Genomic DNA, 22,407 nt, shown 5'->3' with positions numbered 1-22,407 from the left:
TTGAAAGAAAGTACACATAAATATTCTTGCACTTATACAAGAATCTGGGGAAGAGTAACGCATGGTTAAGAGGGAATGATTACATTTTTTGAAGTGGGGGAATTTCAGACTCCATGAAGGTGGTAGGGGGAGATTTTTTGACAGGAAGGAGTGTCTCAGTAGCTTAAATAATGCCTTGTAAGAAAAGCTGACTCCGAGGAGGCATTTATAACCCGTCATTTCTCAGTTACCTGTTACAAGGCCTGTGTTCGGTGACATTTCCAATTTTGGAAACTAGATATTGAGGTATGAAGCAAAAGTAAAGATGCACCAGTAAGTTTTATAACATTAACATGAGTGGTGGCATACCCACAGGGTATCTGAGTTAATTCAGAAAGATTTTAGAATATCTGGGAATATGCTCCGAATTCTGTTTATCTTAAGTGAAGCACATCACATTCTACTGATCGGTACTTTATGTCTGTCTGTATTCAAATGATCAGTGACGCATCTAACCTAGTAAGTCCAAAACCACCTTCCCACCTTCCCCGCAACATCTGCTGCTTTTCCAGGCTTCCCAGCTTGCTAAGTAGCACCTGCGGCTTTCCAGATACGGACTTCAGACTCTTAGGAATCATCCTCCACACTTGTCTTTTACTCCCATCCACATCCAAACCGTTAGCAAATCTTGTCAGCTCTCCCGGGAAAAATATATCCAGAATCTGACCCCTTGTGCCCACCTCTGCCCTCGCCGCTTGTTTTCAGCTACTGCCCTCTCTCCCTCGGGTCATCACAGAAGCTTCCAGACTAGTTTTCTGCTTCTGCTCTTTCCACCCTGAGCCACCAACCCTCTGCCCTGGTCTGTTCTCCACGTGGCAACCAGAGCATCTCTTTGAAACACAAGTTAGATCATGTCATTCTTTTGCTACCATTTCATTCCGAGTATATCCCAAATCCTTACCGTTGCCCTACAGGGCCTGCACCTGATATGAGCCCTGACTGCCGCCCTGAACCATTTGCTTCCTTTTTCGGTAGACTCGTCCACTCCCGCCATCCTGGTCTCCCTGCTTTACTCACATCTTCCAAGAAAGCACCCACCCTGGGCCTTCACATCTGCTGTTCCCCCTGCTTGGAACACTCGCCCTCCTGCCACACCCAAGGCATGTGCTTGCCTGGATCCGTTTTGCTTCATGTTTCTGCTCAGATGTCACTTTATCAGAGAGACCCTCTCTAACTACCAGAGATAAGACAGCACCCCTTTCCATTCTGTCTGTCCCTTTACTCTTTCTTCATAGCACTTGACACCTGAAATATGTATTTATTTGTTTATCTGCTTGTCTGCCTCTGCCTCACTGGGATAGACGCCCCACAATGGCTGGGATATTGACTATTTTGTATACTACTCTATCTCCAGCTCTTAGAATAAGCACTCAGCAAATATTTGGTGAATGAATGAAATGGTCAAAGTAATATTTTTTTCCACTCATGCCACTTCACTTTTTAAACAAATTGAAATATAATTGACATACAACATTGTATTATTGTAGTAATACATTGTAATAATTGTAGGTGTACAAAAATTAATATCTTAAAAATTAGAACTGAATATACAAATACATGTGAGTTTTTTTAAAAATTAAAATTCTATTGTGGAAGCCTTTCAGGAAAATTCTTCCATTTTTGTTTTGATGATGTTTTGATATGTTTCAGTGACATTAAAGCCTAGCTGAACAAAAAACCCCTAAAGTGGAAACATTCCCAGGGTATTTTCTTTTCTGGTCGGGAGGCAAAGAAGTAGTGTCCATGATGTCTTGGTTGCTTTGAAATTTGGGGTCCCCTTTGAAATGTGTATTACACTGGGCCCTGGTAATGAGGTGCTGAGTGACTCCATAGAAGGAGGAAACTTTTATGGTGATGACAGCTGTTTGATGAAAACCTTTACTGTCCTTAGTTAATCATGTGCATTTATTTAAATACTATTCTAGAAATTGGAAAGAATTTTAGAACAATACTTGTTAGTGGTAAGATGAAGAAAAACAGGTAATGTTAGTATTGAGAGATGCCATCTTTTTTTCTTACAATTATTTTAAATCTCATTAATAGCTTTTTAATATGATTTTTTAAAATTTATTTACTTTACTTATTTATTTTTGGCTGCATTGGGTCTTCGTTGCTGCGCGCAGGCTTTCTCTAGTTGCGGCGAGCAGGGGCTACTCTTTGTTGCGATGCGCGGGCTTCTCATTGCGGTGGCTTCTCTTGTTGTGGAGCACGGGCTCTAGGTGCGTGGGTTCAGTAGTTGTGGCTCGCAGACTCTAGAGCACAGGCTCAGCAGTTTTGGCACACGGGCTTCATTGCTTCGCGGCATGTGGGATCTTCCTGGACCAGGGCTTGAACCCATGTCACCTTCATTGGCAGGCGGATTCTTAACCGCTGTGCCACCAGGGAAGCCCTTTTTTCCAGATTTTATTGATTTCTTTAAATTTAGATTGGAATTTTATATGATAAAATGTGTTATGTCCTAGAAAGGTGTCCTTTAATGTTGGGCCGTCTTCCCGCCTTTGAGGTGACGTGTGTGGCAGCGCGGTCCCGTGGTGGACAGAACACTGTGTGGGGGCAAGAGACCATCCTGCTCTCCCACTGCTTGGTCTGGGTTCTCAGGCGGTCACCTAACCTTATCAAGCTCGGATTCCACATCTGTAACAAGAAGGATGTAGAACAAGTAGCTTTTCTATTCTAAGATACTTTACATTTCCTAAGCTAAGTGCCATGAGTTAAATAAACTCCTTTTTCTTTCTCTTCTTTCTATGTATGAGAATGTGTTTATGTCCTGAAGGTGACCTGTTTTACTTTTTGAATTAAATGGCTGGGCAGTTATGAGAGTCATAGTTTCAGGGTCCTTTTTTCTGAGTTACAGGAAATTTAGCTTGTTAGGACGAAGGGTTAAACAATCAGCTCATTTCCTTGAGGCAGAAGTACAAAGTTTTCATCATTCACATTTGGTTTTCATGAGCATTAACATAAAAGCCTTCTCCTTTACATTTTTATCATTGTTTTAGTTATGCATTTCTCATGATGTTTTCCCATCTTGCTTTGATTGCTGAATATTTTCATTGTCTTATGTGATTATTTTGGACTTTCTTTAGTTTTGAGTCTACTATCTGAGGTATTACATTACCGAAGGGTTTGCATTTTCCATATCTACTGTGTTACTTCGATTCAATAAAGGAGGCTTTTATTTCAATTTCATCTAATTTTGTTTTGATTCTTGCATAGTATTATTTGAAATTACCTTTATTGACTTTTGGTATTAGATTAGGTTAACTTATTTTCACTTGACACACAGTTCCTTGAGTGGAAACAATCCTGATGGTTTCTGCTTATTTCACTGTGAGGTTTTCTTTGATCTCTGTGTTTGTCTTTAGGTCACTTACCAGCAACATGTATTTGCCTTCTGGTACTGCTTTGTATTCCTTTGGTTTTCCTTAATTCACAGTGTTTTGTATCGCTGGTATTCTCATGTGTTTGCCATCTCACCCAATATTTACCCTTCTCAGTTTGAACTTGGGTTCAGTTTTGCTTCAGGTATTTTATGTGTTTCTGTTTTCCTCTGGAGCATAAAGTGGCTGGGGGTGTGATGGGGAGGAAAACCAGATGCACTTTTCAAAGCAGACATTGTCAGTGTTCCAACCTTGTGAACTTTTCCATTTTGCTGTGAAAGAATCTTATTGGTATGACCTAGTCCTGCCTTAACTGGTGGAAAACAAGTTTCTGAGTTCTAGGACAGCCCCAGCTGTGCTGTGCTTATAACACCCCATCCCATGTAATATGTCCTCAAAAGAGGTTAGGTTGCAAGAGGTGCTTCAGTACATCCTGGAACTCTCAGTTGTTGTCCATAGGCGTGACAAGAGGGCAGTGCACCAATTAGGTAGCCAGTAGCCCTGGTAAACACCCATAACTCCATCTGTTTATTCACCAAACATTTATCCAGTATTTCCCATATGTGTGAGATGCTGGAAACAACAGCAACAAAAAATATACTTATTGTTTTCAGAGAACTTGCATTCTAGTGGGTGAACCAGATACATACATCCATTGTGCTCAGGAAGGCATTATGATAGAGTAATATAAAGAGTTAGAATTAGCCAGGCAGAGAAATGGGAAAGAAGTGTTTTAGGAAGAGAGGTAGCATATGAGAGAGAACACAGCACATTGGAAACCTGGTGTGTTTTGGCATATCTTGAGCCCCTGCACCACCAGGGAAGCCCGGGAAGTAAGTATTGAAAGAGGTGTTGGAAAGTAGGTGAGGTACAGGTTTGGTGAAAGAGAAAGAAAGTTGCCTCTTCAAGAGTGGAAAGAAAATAGAAAATACCTAACAGTAAAAATAAGGAAAGAGCATTTTAAACCCCCAGCCCTTAGCAACTGCCATTCTGTTCTTTGCTCTATGAGTTTGACTGTTTTAGGTACCTCATCTAAGTAGAATCATGCAGTATTTGCCCTTCTATTTGCTTAGTATAATGTCCTGTAGGTTCATCCATGTTGTTGCAAATGGCATGATTTCCTTCTTTTTTAAGGCTGGATAATAGTCCATTGTGTGTGTATACCACATTTTCTTTTTCCGTTCACCTGCCAGTAGTCATTTGGGTTGCATGCACGTCTGGCTGCAGTGAACAAGGGACTACAGATGTCTCTTAGAGATCAGTGAAATGCAGATCTCTTCAAGATCCAATGAGATATCACCTCATCTGTTAGGATGGCTATTACCAAAACAAAACCAAAACCAAAAAAAGATAAGAGTTGTTGATGAAGTGGAGAAATTGGAACTCTCACACACTGTTGGTGGGGATGTAGAATGGTGCAGCCACTATGGAAAACAGCATGGAGGTTCTCCAAATCTGGTCCAGATCTGGTCCAGCAATCCTACTTCTGAGTAGGATTCATAACTCTTTTTTTACTACCTGACATTTCATTATGTATTAATTAGTTTGTGTAGTGTCTATGTTTCCCCCAGAACATCAACTCTGTTAGAACAGACTCTTTCCGCATGCTTGCTTCTCTATTCTATATCTAGCACCTAGAACAGTACTTGTATTAGACACTCAGTAAATATTGTTAAATATATAAATATATTCAAATTAAATCTGATCTGAAATATAAAGAAACAGCTTTGTTGCATGTGTTAACTCACTAAAACTTGGCATTAGTCTTTAATTTATTAGTGTCTAATTAAAGTTACTTTGACCTGAGAGTAACAGTGCAATAATAATCCTTATTATAACTTTTTAAAAAGCAGTCATGAAGGATTATCACCAGCATGTAACATTGTGACCTGTGTTTATTACAAAACCTGAGTCAGCTAATTACCTTTCAGAACCAAGAAATCAGTAAATTATTCCTACGTTAACACTTCCGTTCTCGTATAAATACTTCTCTCTCAGTGTTTTGTTTGTTTATGGAGGACGTCTGTCCTCAGTAGGGACTCAATAGCGTAGAAGTGCCCATCAGAATTCTGAAATTCATACCTTTCATGGCTTCGGTCTCAGTGTACTCTAGTTTATTGTTCAATCATGAACTCCATGGAGATAGAGAATAGAATGTACCATGTGGCTTTCCTTCCAGAGCCTGGCACAGGACCGCGGGTGCTCAGCGAAGAGCAAAAGCAAGCCATCGTTTCCTAGGCTCAGCGAAGACCGCTAGGATCTGCCTTAAGCTCCTAAGGGCAATAGCTGTCATTAAGAGCTGAATTTGCAACTGGGAACAGAAATGTTAAACGCAGGCACAATAATAAACTACTAATATATTTTGAAAGGGATGGATTGTATCCAACCAGCACTGTTTCCAAATCTCTTTTAATATGACAAGTGTCCATAAAGTCATAACCCTTTGCCCAGTATTCACATTAATTTTTCTGTTGATTCTCTTTTGCCATTGAAAATCTATGTCTTATGATTTATAGACGCCATTTTGTCCCAAGTTCATGTTATTGGCTTTCGGTGATTTTCAATTTTAAAATTAGATAACCAGAACAACCTACAAGAAAATACACTCCCAATTTTAAACTCTTTGCCATCATTTGAAATAAACTATCCAGTAATTCTATATTCGCCACTAATTCCATTTTCTGATTACTGATTGACAACCCCCAATCCCTTGAAAAAAATCCAACTCCTTCCCAGCCTGACTTCTGTAAATAAAATACATTCAGTACAAGAATCCCAGTTGTATTATTTCCCTTCTATATTTGACTGTTATTTCCGATCGAAATTTGAGACGTTTGCTAGCATCTGTCAAAAAAGTGATGGTTTAGTATCTTCATTTAAGTTTAGGAAGATTTAAGGAGTTGATGATTGAAATACAAAATTTCTGTGATTAAAACTAATCTATAGGAAAACAAATGATTCCTTTATAATATGAAATCCAATTAGTAGAATATGACAATTATATTTAGCCATCTAGGCGGTACATCTAGCCTAGAAAAAAAGCACACAATGTAAATTGTTAGAAACTTTTAGTTAGTTCTGTTACTCCCCCAAGAAAAAGGTTCAGGACTGACTGAACTGGAAGTCCTTAGAGAAGCTCATATTCCTAGTATCAATAGACTTGGAATGAAAGAAACGTCGTAAGTTTCCTTTTCTGAGTGTGAAGTTGGGGAAAGGATCAAATACTAATGAATAGCACTTGTTCCAAGATGCACATGTGTCTTTCATTGATTTGCCAAAATTAAATCAAAGGGTTCCATATGTGTCTGAAGGAGAACCATCTGACACTTAAAGTAGCAAACAATAAAACTTTAAAAATATATTTCCTGTGAAGCTGAGCTGATTGGGAAAAAGAGAAGGGAAGGATATAAATGTGGCTATAGCATATGTGTCAAATGAGTAAACTTTGGAAGAGCTTTATAAATCGTAAGCGGCATACATGTAAAGGAGCGAATAGGTATTCTTGGATTTTTATTTCTTATTTTGTTTATTATTTATTATTAGGTACTGTTAAACATTGGCAATGGAAATGGTAGTTTTTGTTTTTTATGGATCAAAATTGATGTCCAGGTTGGATACTAGACTGAGTGTACGTATATTTACATTTCTGTCTTACACATAAAACAGTCAAGTCTTAATGTTATCTTTGTAGTCACGAATTTCCCTGTTCTCCCCCAACTTCCTATTTCATCTAGGTGCCCACATCCTCCCGCCCCAAGCCCCAGGCTAGTAGGTCATGAGGGTTGGATCCTGACTTTACAGGAACTACTTAAGATGTCCACGGGCTGATACAGCTGGGCGATGTATCGAGTTTCTGCCTTTCGTTTGCTCATTAGCTCCTGTTGCCTGGCCTCGTTGTCACGTGCTGTTTCTCTTGTGACCAGACTTCCTATTTCTTATTGTCTGATCTCCCTCCCCCCAAATCTTCCTGATCTGTCCATGCTGCATTTCTCATACATTCTGGTTCTTGATCTTTATCTTATGCCATATACCTGGCCCACGTGTACCGAACTTATTGTTTACTAGTCTGTCTGTCAAGCTCTTTCCTAGACCCTGTTTCAAGGTCCTTACACTTGTGTGCCTTTGATCACAATGACCCGTTGCTCACCTCCCTACCTGCCTGTGACTCTTCATACCTGCCTATTTCACCAGTCCCTGCCACTCACCTTGAACTTAGAGCTTGGGCTCTGGGAAAGCCAGACAATCCTTTAACACTCATTTCCCCACATGTCCCTATCTTCAAATCATGTCAGGAACACATTGAGTCAGTTTCATAAATGTTCATTGGTTGAAGAAAATATACCTACTCATTCACAAACGTAATCAATACTGAGACATGTCTAGATGTGATATTTAGTGTGGGTTATCGCTGGGGGAGTCTCATGTAAAACTATTCAAGAACTCCTCGTGGATTGATGGTATTCCTTAAGGGTCAGTATCTGAATTGATTAGTGCGAGAATAAACTAAATGCATAGTCCAGTTTTAAGTCTTTGAGAATATATTATGTATATCGATCCAGCAAGTATTTACAGAATTACCTCTTCAATCGTGTCATGAGATTTTCTTTCACTGTACTTGAATGATGATGAATCTTGCTGTATAAGACTGATTTACACAATACCAGCAGTAGTGGTCACTGAGGAAAATTGGGATTTGCTATGAGCTGACTTTTCAGTCATGGCATAATTTGTGTGTAAAAGCTAGTCTCGGTGGTATGGCTTACCTAAATGGAAACAGCGTCCCCATCTACCTGCTATCCTATTGCTTTCATCTTATCAAAGAACTGCCCCAAATTATATAGTCCTTGTCAGGAAACCACATACATATCTACACTGTACATTACTTTATTTTCTTTTATGAGTTTTTTTTTTTTTTTCTTTTTTTTGCGGTACACGGGCCTCTCACTGTTGCGGCCTCTCCCGTTGCAGAGCACAGGCTCCGGACGCGCAGGCTCAGCGGCCATGGCTCACGGGCCCAGCCGCTCCGCGGCATGTGGGATCTTCCCGGACCAGGGCACGAACCCGCGTCCCCCGCATCGGCAGGGGGACTCTCAACCACTGCGCCACCAGGGAAGCCCTTCTGACTTGTTTTGAGGGATCGTGTACATATGCCTGTAGACACAGATACATGCCATATGGATTTTGTGCCATGAGAATATTATTAAAGACTCTCTAATCTGGGGCAGAAATTATTTCCTTTTCCATCAGTGACAGACCTGCTCGTATTTACGGTTGGGTTACGGTTACAAGTTGGGGAGTTTATTCTGGCTTTGATAGCTAAAAATTAGAAATAAATCTGAGAAAAAAACTACGCAAGTTGAAATTCAAATCTAAATGTAGGAGTAAATTGGCTAGATTATTCTGAAGCAAAATAGCAGGCATTCTTCAATCCAAAGTGCTCTATTTCTATTCAAACCACATTACGTCTTAGCTCGGTTCTGTCAGAGAACATCCACAGACTTACGTTTTCTAGAGAAAAAACAGCTTTGAAATCAAAACGTACTGCTTTTCTGGGCTTTCGAGAGTAATTAAGTGTAACTGGCAGATAATTTAAAATGTAACTAACTTTGTGTCTTTTTCAACATTTAGGAATTGCAGAGTCCCAAAACAATATTTTAGAAGTTCTTGCTTGAGACAACTAAGCCAAATATATAAATGAAATGGTGAAATGTAATGTATGTATGCATGGTTCTAAAAAGTACATAACCTATATATGTTTCCTTTTGCAGTTAACAGATAATTAGGAATCTTTAAATAGCCAACTTATATTTGATTGAAGCAACATTATAAGTCTATCATTTAAGTTTAGGGAAGAAAATAGTTAAACAGTCTCCTGGACTTAATTGTATTTTCAGCTAGATTCTTGGAATGTCTGTGGGAGTAGAGCTTGTCACTATGCTGATAATGACTCAAGAGAGTGACATTTTTCAGGCAGTTTCTACAGAATGACCTTGAAAATTGTTCGGTGGCGTCATGATGGGGGTCTTTGCTGCTCAGTGGGAAAGTGGTTGATTCATACTAGGAGACGTGATTTGAACATAGACCTGAAATTATTCATACAGGATGAGGTGACTGAATGACGAGCGCCCTAGGTAACGTAGGATAGTATTGGCAATGGGAAGAAGAAGCAAAGGTTAAACATGTGTGCACACACACACACTCCAGAGAATTATCAGATGCCAGAATGACCCTTAGAAGAAACCTAAAAGCCATTGCTTCAGAAGTGATGCTACTGTCTGTGATTTGAGCTTGCTTTTCCAAAAGTGAATGAATTGTTCTCACTATAATTCCTTCCAGGGATGTCCTGGCACACCTTATCAACCACAGACACAGAAACTTTTTGTGGGGTTTGTACCCCAGAGTTTACCACAGAAAAGTCAGTGACAACTAGAGTTGCCCCTGTGAGCATAAGAAGCCTGCTTTGCATATCTCCCCATTAAACCTCTTTCTTTCTTCTTTCCCTCCCTCTAACTCCTTTCTGCCCCACTGGCAGGAGTGCACGGTTGATGCTGACTCTTCCGACTTCAGGTCGGATCCTCCCCGCTCCTAGAAGCTCCTCTCCAGACCATAGCGCTCTTCCACATTTCTGGATTCACAGTGCTTATTTGTAAATTAACCTCATGCTATCTTGTCATTTCTTCCATGATCATTTTGGTGTGGTACAGCCCAGAGTTTGGTTTCTGGAGTCAGACTGTTGGCATTTAAATACTAGCTCCTCATAGCTCTGATATTTTTGACCAAGTTATGAATCTTGCTAACCTTCAGACTCTCTGTCTGTGAAATGGGCATTTACCATCTGTCAAAGGGTGACGATTCCACCAGCTCACACATGTGACACTCTAGGCACAGGGCCCCCGCATGGCATAAGGAGAGGGACCGACCGTGCCAATTTGCCCAAGACTAAGGAGGTTCCTGGGAAGCAGAACCTTCAGTGTGAAACCCGAGAAAGTTCCAAGCAAACTGAGTTAGTCCTCCTAGTTGTAAGCATTTCATTTATATTATTCAAATTTTATCATATTCATATTTTGTATTCCTTGGGAATCCTATGTTACATCTTTCCCTCATTAAGGTTCACAGAAGCGCATACCTAGGTGCTTAAACATCTTCATGTGTACTGCTTTTTCTTAAAGGAGGTTTGCAGTACTTTATAGTAATAAAATTCATAAAAGACTGGAAACTTAAAACAAAGATGACATGGGAGTCTAGAAGGAGGAATTGTTAGGAATATAACATTGGCTTGAGAGATAATTTTTGATTTTGCAAAGATATTTTTTAAAATGTATCCCAAATGCCTAGAACACTGCAAATAATAAAAGAGGTTAACGATTCCTCCAGGAAAACATCACACACAAAAGAAAATATAATCACAGATTGCTACTGTTAAATCAAGTGATCAAGCAATCCCTAAATGCGGTGTAGCTGCAGGGCTGTCTCACCACGCTTCATAAACCCAGCTGGTAAGAAAACAAAGAAACCTTTATACCCACGACACAGCAGGCAGCATGGGCTTCATGTGGCCACAGTTCCCCTCGCCCCTCCACCCCCTGAGTTCCAAGGAAGAACGTGGCCGGTGGGTCACGGGAGCAGGTGCAGGTAGATGCTGAGCACACAGTGGATCTTTGTCACAGCTGAGAAGTGCTAAGCTCAGGAAACTCGCAATCGTGTGAGGGGACCACTAGCAAACCTGCCCAACAGGGAGACATTATCTGTATCAACCTGGTTAGGAAGCAAGTCTTCTCTGGGGAGGAAAGGGAGACTTTATTATTGCAAAGATGGTTCTTGGCTGCCCAGTCTCCCTTTCCTCTCAGATGGTGACCTGGAAGTGGGGACTTTATTAGTCCCCCCCCGCCCCCCGTTGCTGGGGCCACGTGGCTCTTGCCTCACCAGGAGTGTCAAATGGTAGCCCCCCCCCCCCCCACCCTGCCCAGTTATCCTGTGGTGAGCTTCCTCGTGGCTCAGCTTTCTTCCCACAATCCCCGGTTGCTTCTTGAGCCCTGGGTTAAACATTTTCCTCCACAAGTAGAAAAAAGTCATGGGGTGTGTGTGTGCTTTAGCCTGTTCAGCTGCTCTAACAGAATACCGTAGACTGGGTGGATTAGAAACAACACATATTTATTTCCCACAGTCCTGGAGGCTGGAAGGCAGAGATGAGGGTGCCAGCATGGTCAGGTCTGCTGAGGGCCCTCTTCCTGGCTGCAGACTGCTATCTTCTCCTTGTGTCCTCACATGATGGAAGGAGAGCTAGCTAACTCTCTGGCCTCTTCTCATAAGGACACTTATCCCATTCATGAGGGCTCCACCCTCATGACCTAATCACCCAAAGGCCCCACCTCCAAAGACCATCACATTGTAGGGGGGGCGGTTGGGATTTCAACATATGAATTTGTGAGGATACAGACATTTAGTCCATTGCAGGGGGAGAGAGGGAATTTGGGAGTAGCATAAATAGGATCCCATGTGCCTCTAAATTTGTGTCAGGTGGAGAAGAAGGACACCAGCAGTAGCTTAGTTGTTCTTCATTGTGGCTGCCCATTTGAATCACTTGGAAGATTTAAAAAATAAAACACCAGTGTCCACTCCCTCCCACTCCCACCCCAGAGACTCTGATTTAATCTGGGGGACCTGGACATAGCATGGTTTTAAAACATCCCAGGTGAATTTAATATGCAGTCAGGGTTGAAACTCACTGCAAGTACCTGAATCCTCCTCTCTCCTCCTTTCCTTCCCACAGTTCATGGCCCACCCTGGAGCTGAAAATGTAAAATATGATATAGTAATGATTGCTTTTATTTTTACATATGGCTTCCAAAGTTTGAGCAATGTTTTATATCACAGTGATGACTATGCCTGTCTCTAAAACTTGGTGGTTTTAACTCAGTGGTAGATGGGTGGTTTCCCTTTTATGTTAAAGTCTGTTTATTCATAGTTTCTTATGTAGCAAGGCTGTTTCTTAGGCAGTTGTCTATTCACAGCTTATCCTTCAAAACCAGCAACTAAAACCTAGAGGCAGTCTGGCTTGTTTCTGTTTACTGCAGGGACGAAAAAGCATTTTCTATAGTGCTAGGAATTCTCTCAGATTAACAAATAGCATCTTGTTGCTGGATTAGGCATGACTGTTGTGGATTTAGTCCCCACTGTAGCTTGTGGAGAGAATCAGAGGCCACGAGGACTTGCAGCCCTGGCATGGAACTCTTGATGGCTCTTGATGGCATGTGCAAAAGCCATTTGAGCAAGAAGGTTCACGTCATGGGCCTATGTTGTTACCAGTTAGCTCAGCCACCTGGCTCGTGGCCTACATGAGATCTAGTTAGGCTCTAGCTCATTAGTTAGTATTTACTTCAAAACTAACAGCGTCTTCATACTTTCTTTTTTACGTTTATGTCTTCGTTCAGTTTAGCAATTTTCCTGTGACTGTCTAAATAGAGATTTTTCTGTCCTAGGGGAAAAAAAAAACCTCATTAAGTTCTTTGACATGCATTAGCCGATAAAACCATAGTCAAGTGTTAGAAAATATTTCTAAATATTTTAGAATTTCTGAATATCTAAAATATTTCTGATTTCATTGCATCTTGTATTCTTCATTGGAAAATTCCCGAGGGCTGATCTTCTCCTTATTCTAGATTTTTAAAAAAGTAAGCCTATGAGGAAAATCCCCCAAATTATTTTCTCTGTTCATTCTGTGTCTATAGTTAGCTAATTGCTATAGACTTAATGCTTGTGTCCCCCCGCCCAAATTCATATGTTGAAATCCTAACCCCCGATACGATAGTACTAGGAGATGTAGCATTTGGCAGGTGATTAGGTCATGAGGGTGGAGTCCTCATGAATGGGATTTAGTGCCATTATGAAAGAGACCCCACAGAGCTCCCTCACCTTCTGCCATGTAAGGACGCAGCAAAAAGATGGCCTTCTGTGAATCAGGAAGCAGAGTCTCACCAGACACCGAATCTGCTGAAGCTTTACTCTTGGACTTCCCAGTCTCCAGAACTGTGAGAAATAAATGTTAGTTGTTTAAGCCCCGCAGTCTGTGGTATTTTTTTATACGCACCCCAGATGACCTAAGACATCAGTAAAGCACCATTTTTATTTTTATGTTCTGCATTTGGAGTTTGGCCATATACTATTACTCTATGGTCATTGTGAGGCTGTCAAAACTTCCACTCCTTCTGTAATGACCTGAGACTTTTATTGTGGTGTCACTGTGCAGAGATGATTGTTCTGATGCCTTCCTGCTTAATCTCCCAGCCTCTGTATTTGTATTCTATAAAGTGGGAATGACACTTGTATTAGAGAGTTATTCTGTTAGTTAAGGGGCAATACATAAAGCACCAGGCATACGGAGGACACTTCCATAATTCTCTTTCTCTTCTCCCATCTGCTCTGGGTACCTTCCCCAGAGTGGACATTTTTGGGGGTGCTTTTTCTACTTTTAATTTGGGTGAATTTCTGTGGTTCATTTACTCCAATCTTTGTATGTTTACATGTATTTCCTTCTTTTTCCAGTTTCAGATTTCTGAAGGCTCCTAAAAATTTTCCTTCCTCCATTTTTACCTTCTGTTTTATGATCTTCCTGTCTGCTTACTTCTTTCTTTGTCTTGACTTTACCTCCTTCAATCATAAGAATAAGCCTTAATTAGAAAATATTAGTGTTGGCTGTTTATGTAAGAATTTTTTGTGCACTGGAAGAGAGATTTCAGTTTTTTTTTTTTTTTAACATCTTTATTGGGGTATAATTGCTTTACAATGGTGTGTTAGTTTCTGCTTTATAACAAAGTGAATCAGTCATACATAAACACATGTTCCCATATGTCCTCCCTCTTGCGTCTCCCTCCCTCCTACCCTCCCTATCCCACCCCTCCAGGCTGTCACAAAGCACCGAGCCAATATCCCTGTGCCATGCGGCTGCTTCCCACCAGCTATCTACCTTACTACGTTTGTTAGTGTGTATATGACCATGACTCTCTCTCGCTCTGTCACAGCTCACCCTTCCCCCTCCCCATAACCTCAAGTCCGTTCTCTAGGAGGTCTGCATCCTTATTCCTGCTTTACCCCTAGGTTCTTCATGACATTTTTTTTCTTAAATTCCATATATATGTGTTAGCATACGGTATTTGTCTTTTTCTTTCTGACTTACTTCACTCTGAATGACAGACTCTAGGTCTATCCACCTCATTACAAATAGCTCAATTTCGTTTCTTTTTATGGCTGAGTAATATTCCATTGTATATATGTGCCACATCTTCTTTATCCATTCATCCGATGACGGGCACTTAGGTTGTTTCCATCTCCGGGCTATTGTAAATAGAGCTGCAATGAACATTTTGGTACATGACTCTTTTTGAATTTTGGTTTTCTCAGGGTATATGCCCAGTAGTGGGATTGCTGGGTCATATGGTAGTTCTATTTGTAGTTTTTTAAGGAACCTCCATACTGTTCTCCATAGTGGCTGAACCAATTCACATTCCCACCAGCAGTGCAAGAGGGTTCCCTTTTCTCCACACCCTCTCCAGCGAGATTTCAGTTTTATAAATACTATAGGACATTTCAAATAGAGCCTGAAACCCTCAGAGCTTTAGTCATCTTCCAGACCTCTGGTCCATAAATCTTACCGATGTGAAATGAAAGTTGAGTCACACTTTTGTGTTTTGTTGTTGCCTTAGTATAATGAAAGCTACTGTTTTGTGGCTTTTATGGTATTGAAATAGAAACTGCTCAACCTCAAGACTCTTGGGCTGGAAGACCATCATACCTTTACCACCATCTGTACTAATGCCCATGGGTTAAGACTCCGTGCTTCCACAGCAAGGGATGCGGGTTCAATTCCCTGGTCAGGGGGAACTAAGATACCGTATGCCGCTCTGTGCGGCCAAAAGAAAAAAAAAATGCTCATGCTGTCTGACCACTAGTTTAATAAGGAGGGCACTGTGTGTTTTTCTCTTTCATAAGAAGTACTTGTTTGTTGCAAAATTAGCCTAACATCTTGCTTTTGCAAAACCCCATTGAATTCCATATTTTTGTGGACAATGTCTCATACTCACGTGGAATAGCTATCTTTTACCCAAATCCATAATAAACCCAATTTCCAAAGCCATTACCTGAAATTTCCTTTTGCTTGTTTCACCTATGTTTCATAAAAAACATTCATGTAGCACAACAATAAAAAAGCAATGTCTGTGCCTCTTTTTAAATAGGGATTTGCTTTTAGTAAGTTGATTCCTCTGAGCTCTCAGTTATATTTTTCATAGTCCTAATAGGAGCTTCCTAAAATATCTTCTATTGTACCAGGTATAAGGTAGATAACAAGTTTGATAACCCCAAAGAGACTTGCGTTAAATAATGTAAACAGAGAGGGAGATGGAAATAATCAATCAAGGCATGAGGAGAGACCGTAAGGACAAGGTTTCTCATTCTAAACTCTCGTGCTCTCTCCAGCCCACACGTGTTTAGGATAAATACCTTCTTCTCCTTCTGTATTTGACAGTAGCTACAGATTCCTTTTGAAGGTCGGATTTGAACAACTGAGTAGGCATGAATTTTCATTTTTAAAAGCCAAAGTTAGAGAACACTTTTCTTCTTTTTTAAAAAATTTTTATTGGCGTATGGTTGATTTACAATGTTGTGTTAGTTTCAGGTACACAACAAAGTGAATCAGTTATACATATACATATATCCATTCTTTTTTAGATTCTTTTCCCATATAGGTTATTACAGAATATTGACTAGAGTTCCCTCTGCTGTACAGTAGGTCCTTAGTAGTTATCTATTTATATATAGTAGTGTGTATATGTCAATCCCAATCTCCCAATTTATCGCCCCCCCCATTTCCCCTTTGGTACCATAAGTTTGTTTTCTACATCTGTGATCCTATTTCTGTTTTGTAAATAAGTTCATTTGCACCATTTTTTTAGATTCCACATATAAGTGATATCATATGATATTTGTCTTTCTCTGTCTGACTTACTTGACTTAGTATGGTAATCTCTAGGTCCACCCATGTTGCTGCAAATGGCATTATTTCTTTTTTTATGGCTGAGTAGTATTCCATTGTATATATGTACCACATCTTCTTTATCCATTCATTGGTTGATGAGCATTTAGGTTGCTTCCATGTCTTGGCTATTGTAAATAGTGCTGCAATGAACATTGGGGTGCATGTGTCTTTTTGAATTATGGTTCTGTATCTAGAGAACACTATTAAATGACATTCTTGAGTTGTCAGTACTGATGGGTGCTAAACTGGGATTATCATGCACAACCTGTGTAAACATAAACGCATTACAGCTGATGAGATAACATATTTAAGAGTTTTTTCATCATTATCCTTTCCTGATTGTTTTTTTCCCCAAAATATTTTAAGATGGTTGTGCATGATTCTATACATCAGAATTTAAAGGTCATTGTTAAGTAGTGTAACAAAGGATTAAGTGTCTAATTCTTTATTTTTATTAATTGTCAAGGGTTACGTATTTAATCTTAAGTATTTACAGATAGATCAGAATAATAATGAAGAAATGTCTTCTTTAAATGGATAAAAACCAGTTCAAGACTGCTAGCCTGGGGATGCAGTTGGAGTCGTTGACTAATAATGTTTTTAAGGAAATGCCCTAAGTATCCTGAGCCATTTCCTTCATTGGGCAAAGGACAATTGTCCAAGGCCATCACTGCTCTAGGAGGGCAGTTAGTTTTGTCGCTCCTCTTATACCTGCATGCTTTGAGCATAGTGGGCAGTGATTATTGTTAACATTCATGCAAGCTTACTAAGTGACAGGAAAGGTAGTAAGCTCTGTGCATGCATGAAGTCTCTTAAATGCTTGCTGATAGTCAAGGGAGTAAATAAATGAATGGTCATTGCTTCCAGCTTCCAACACAAGAAAAAGCTCTTTTACTCAGCTAGTTAAGTAGGTCTAGATATTTATGGGAATTCCAGTATTTTTTCTTCATGAGTGAATTATGACAACATCCTTGACGTCTATTGATGTTAATATTCAAATTGAGTTGATAATGTTAAAAAGTGCTGTTTTCTGACATATTTGATGTTTAATCACTTTATAATATACTACAATCCAAGTAAAGATCTTTCTCGAAAAAGACATTAAATAAACACAGTTGTAACAACATTGTAATATGAATTAATTCAAGAACTATTTTTAAAAATCCCATTTAACCTAATATCATTATTATCTGGAGAACAGATTAATGATTTGTAATTTTCTGATGATTAAATTCTTTCAAGTTTGATGTTCTCATATATCATTAGAATGAGTGTGCCACTTATAAAATATTAATTATTCATAATACCCAAGAATTATATCTGCTTTATTCTTTTATTATAACTGTCCTGAATAAATCAACCCATGATAATTACTTTATATACTCAACCTGATTGAACAAAGATGGCAACCTATTGTGGGTTTTTATAGCACGTATATCATAAAAGTTTTACTAGTGCATCATATAATTATTCAAACCACAACGAAGGGCATGCCTACTAAAATACCTTCATTTATAGCCCATGATTCTGGTTACAAATACTTAAACACACACTACTGATTTCGTAGGGTTTTATGTAGCTTCTGTATTGGTTTATCTAGAATTCAGTTTTCTTCAAAACAGGAACTATGTCTTTTGAATGTCATTAATTAGTGGTGAGAACAGCACAAACTAAGTGAATACTATCTTTTTTTATGTATTATAGAAGGATAATGTTTACGAAATTCTTTAAGTGGTTTCGTTCCTCAGGCTTTCATAACACTATCCAGCTAACTTATAGCCAAAAATAAAATGGATAATTCGTAATATTCTAAGTAAAATTTTCTTTTAAGGCTTAACAAACATTTGTTGCTAAACCTATGCTATGTTTACCGTCTTTGTAAAGGTAATATTCAACAGTATGTCTCAAAATATTAAAAGCACCCATTATTAAATATCCTGTGAAAACACTTATACCCTGTCATTGACAATCCAATTAAATTCCTTTAAATTTCTTTTTTTTTAATTGAAGTATAGTTGATTTACAATGCTGTGTTAGTTTCAGGTATACAGCACAGTGATTCAGTTATGCATATATATGTAAATCTGTTCTTTTTCAGATTAGTTTCCCTTATAGGTTATTATAAAATATTGAGTATAATTCCCTGTGCTATACAATCGGTCCTTGTTGTAAATTCCTTTAAATTTCTTATTTTTATTTTGGAAAATACCTACAAGGATCCCATGGCCAGATGAAAACAGGATTTTGTTAAGGGATTGCGGGAAATTTCTGTTTTGTATTTGTGTTGTTTTAACATAGCATCGGCAATAGAGTAATACAAATATTTCTAACATATTTAACTGCATGTTAAACTGATTACCTATATATGTCCTTAATTACTGACATTTATACTGCTCTAGAGATCACTTACAATATCACTCTTCAAATTTCACATGACACTGAAAATGGCATTTGGTTTCAGAAATGTCTAGCAGAGCATGGGGTCACCTGAGGGCTTGGGAGGGGTACTTTGAGACTCGGTTTAAGGATTCTTTGTGTGTGTGTCTGTTTAACGTCCAGCACCTGTTCTTCCTGGAGCCTACCAGCAAAGCCATTCTCAAGGGTATGGGTACATGCATCAGACCAGCTTGTCATCCATGAGGTCAATGCAGCATTCACCAAATCTAGTAAGTGCCCATTTGAAGCGTTCCTCCTTCCCTGGTCTTCATATTTTATCTCCAGAATGTAAATGCACGTAGAATACAGTTGAATTGAATAGGGTACATTTTTTATATAAAGGGTAAATGATGATGTGTTGCATTTTTACAGGCTTCCCTAAGGAAGTGGAAGACATATAGGGGTAAACCGTTGAGAAGGGGCGGCACGATGAGAAAACATGCAAACAGTAAAACATACAAAGACTCTACCAGTACTATAACCTCATTGTTATCTCATGATTGGAAGTCGTCAACTATGGTCTTCATTCAGTAAAAAAAAAGCACAAATATCTGGTCACGTTAACTAGTGAATCAAAATGGCCCCTGAGAGCTAAATGACACAGCCAGCATATGTCTTTGAGTCCTCCTCTGGAAATCTTGGAGTGCTGATTCATTCACTGAATGTAAGGCTTGGAAGCAGTGTTCCGGGTCATTTAGTCAAATGTGGCATCTTAGGCTGAAATTGCTTCTCCAGGCTTCCGACACAGTCCCTTGGCCTTTGCCTGTGCACTTAGAAAGAGGTGGCCCTTCTAAGCTTGTAAAATACCTTTTTTAAAATGTATTTTTGTTGAAGTATAGTTGACTTACAATATTATATTAGTTTCAGGTGTACAACATAGTGATTTGGTGTTTTTATGGATTATACACCATTAAAGTTATTATAATATTATTGACTGTTTTTCTGGGCTATACGTCACACATCTGTGACCTACTTATTTTTTATAACTGGTAGTAAGGTATCTTTATTCACTCTAAAGTTCTTTGCATCTCAGCCAGTTTCCTCAGTCTATGAATACACTTGATTTTGAGATTGTCTGATATCATTAGCTAAACTCTTGGCCTCAAATGAAAACAAATATAGTAAAACTCATTTAAAAAAATTTCCTCATTATAACAAGGACTTAATTATATGTACTTAAATATTCAGGACATTTATATGCTAGATTTCTATCACTGTGATACAAAAACCTATTGAGTATATTATGGATTTTTTCTCTTATTTGTTTTAAATATTTTTAAGAGGAAACAAAAATTTTTAGTCAAGTTCATTACCTCTGCCAGGGGACCAACGGTAGTGATTTGGCAGTGACTTGGACCTGTCTGCCACTATGGTGTGTTTTGTTCTCTGAAGAATGTGGACTAGGGGAGAATCTACATAATCTAAGGTCTCTGGGCTTATCTGAAGCTGGGGGAGTGGCTTTACTGCTTCAGAGCTTACTTTTTGACGGGCTAGCTATTGTATTTAGCGGCTTGCTCTGGCCCCCAGTCTTACGTCTTTTGCCAGACTAGTAACCTTGAGATGAACACAGTCAGGACAGACAGTATGCTCTGGTTTGCAGGACTCCAGAAATAGATGTGCTCGGGAAGATTCCTGATAGTTACTTTATGCGTGGGTTGGTTTGTTGCGATCCGCATTTGCGGCTGTGACTACCTTGGTGTCCATCGTGTGACCCCATCTTTCCCTCCTCAGAGGACCTACCGAGCCATGTACGATTACAGTGCCCAGGATGAAGATGAAGTCTCCTTCAGGGATGGCGACTACATCGTCAACGTGCAGCCCATCGACGACGGCTGGATGTACGGCACGGTGCAGAGAACTGGGAAAACCGGGATGCTTCCGGCGAATTACATTGAGTTTGTTAATTAATCATTTTTCCTTGCCCTTTGAGCTTTGTTCTAATGTACACTAAACGTAATCTTTTTAAAAGGTAGAAGATACTTTTAAGACAACTTGGCAGTTATTTTACAGTAATCTATCCTTCCTTTGACAATTAGACACGCAGGTACCAGGAAGAAGGAATGACTTCTGGGCTGAAAACAGCAGCATTTTCGGTAATTCGTATAAACAAAATAATTAGGTCTGGAGACCTGGTGCTGCTAATTGTGTTAATGTTTTCCTTTGATTGGCTATCGTGAACCCTTCTGGGGAAATGTATTTTTGTAGACTTTAATAGAGACGTTGATTGTCCCTTAAATGTCACAAGTATATGAAATTTCTTAGCTGTCCCTTTGGAATCACCAGAAGCCAGTCCTCTTAATTCAGCAACACAGCCGATAATTTAAAAACCATTTAGCTTTTGAGTCACGAGGCAATTTCCAATTCAAGTGAAAATTGCCTAAATATATTAAATGTAAGCAGTGGCAGAATGACAGTTTGGTTAAAATTATATTGACTGGTGGCCTTAGGGATCTAGAAACTTCTACCGAACAAAGAAATTTCCTTGTTCCCTGGGCCAACTTGGGTCTGTTTATTTCTCATTTGTACCGAGGTGTATCCTACTCTCCATTTACATTCTATGGACCTAAGTATATGCTTGGCTGCCTAGAATGTCAGGACCAAATTACTTCACAGCTACTCTACAAAGGGCAAATTTTAAGGTCATCTATATTATTTCCCTGATACTAATAGCCTTTACCCTGTTGCATGTCATGTAGGTTCAAGCTTCTGTAACATAGGCAGCTGCACTGCCTGTTCCTGTTATTAAAACAAAAAGTGTGGCCGATATCTAAAAGCCCTTTCCTCTAGTTGCCAGCTCATCAGAAAAACATAACTTGAAAAGTTGCTTGAGATTCTCTTGCCGCATTGCACTCTAGTTTTGAAGGATTTACACCTTAGGAAATAGATGTATACTCTAGCAAATAAGTGATTTAGGTGTTTATTGAACAGCTTTCATTAACTTAATGCCGCTATTGATTTAAAAGCAAAGAAAACTTCATAAAAGCCAGTTACAAAGTCGGAATACGAAGTGTGCTGGGGGAAGCCAGCGAACAAAAGATTACCAGCTCCGCACACAGAGACAGGTGATCTGGTTTCTTATTTGGGAAAATGGTATTCAGATTCTGGAATGGGAATCTAGCCACTAAAACCGCTTAATGAAAAGACTTCCTTTCCACTTTCTGGTTTTTATTTTGTAAATCACATCCAGCGGTGAGATTGGGATGTCACCAGAGGTTTGAGGTACAGGCCCAACAGATTGTTCATTTAAAAAGAGATCGTTGTCACATTTTCATTTCCAAATGAGTGACATTGCAGGCTCTGGCTGGATTCACAGCCGTGACCGTCATGTCGTGAAGTTTAACCTGGAGTCCACAGTCAAGATCACTGGAGAGACTAAGGTCCATCAGCAACTCTGTGTTTTTCTGACCATGCCCTTAGTGAGACTTGCAACAGGGTAGCAGTCATGTAGGGCCTGACTCTATAGCTGTAATGAAACTGAAAAAGTAAAGTTACAAAAATGTAATCAAATGTATGGGCCTTGGGGCT

At 39.4% G+C, this 22,407-nt stretch overlaps 1 protein-coding gene across 4 annotated transcripts in view; it reads left to right on the top strand.

Moving 5' to 3' along the window:
- Positions 1-20,984, top strand: part of NEBL (nebulette) — a gene marked incomplete at its 5' end in the record, with an annotated part of 331,363 nt that extends 310,379 nt beyond the window's left edge. For all 4 annotated transcript variants that reach the window (XM_082854898.1, XM_082854897.1, XM_082854896.1 and 1 more), the window contains 2 exons: positions 19,006-19,112; positions 20,614-20,984. In XM_082854898.1, the coding sequence (XP_082711024.1) occupies positions 19,006-19,112; positions 20,614-20,790 (284 nt within the window). In that variant the 3' untranslated portion in view covers positions 20,791-20,984. The remainder of the gene's footprint in view (positions 1-19,005; positions 19,113-20,613) is intronic.
- Between the last annotated feature and the right edge of the window lie 1,423 nt (positions 20,985-22,407).

This window comes from Leucopleurus acutus, assembly GCF_964270905.1.
Source record: "Leucopleurus acutus genome assembly, chromosome: 1".
NCBI classification, from domain to species: Eukaryota; Metazoa; Chordata; class Mammalia; order Artiodactyla; family Delphinidae; genus Leucopleurus; species Leucopleurus acutus.
Note: the sequence above shows the minus strand (reverse complement) of the source record. Positions and strands in the feature narration are given on the sequence as shown.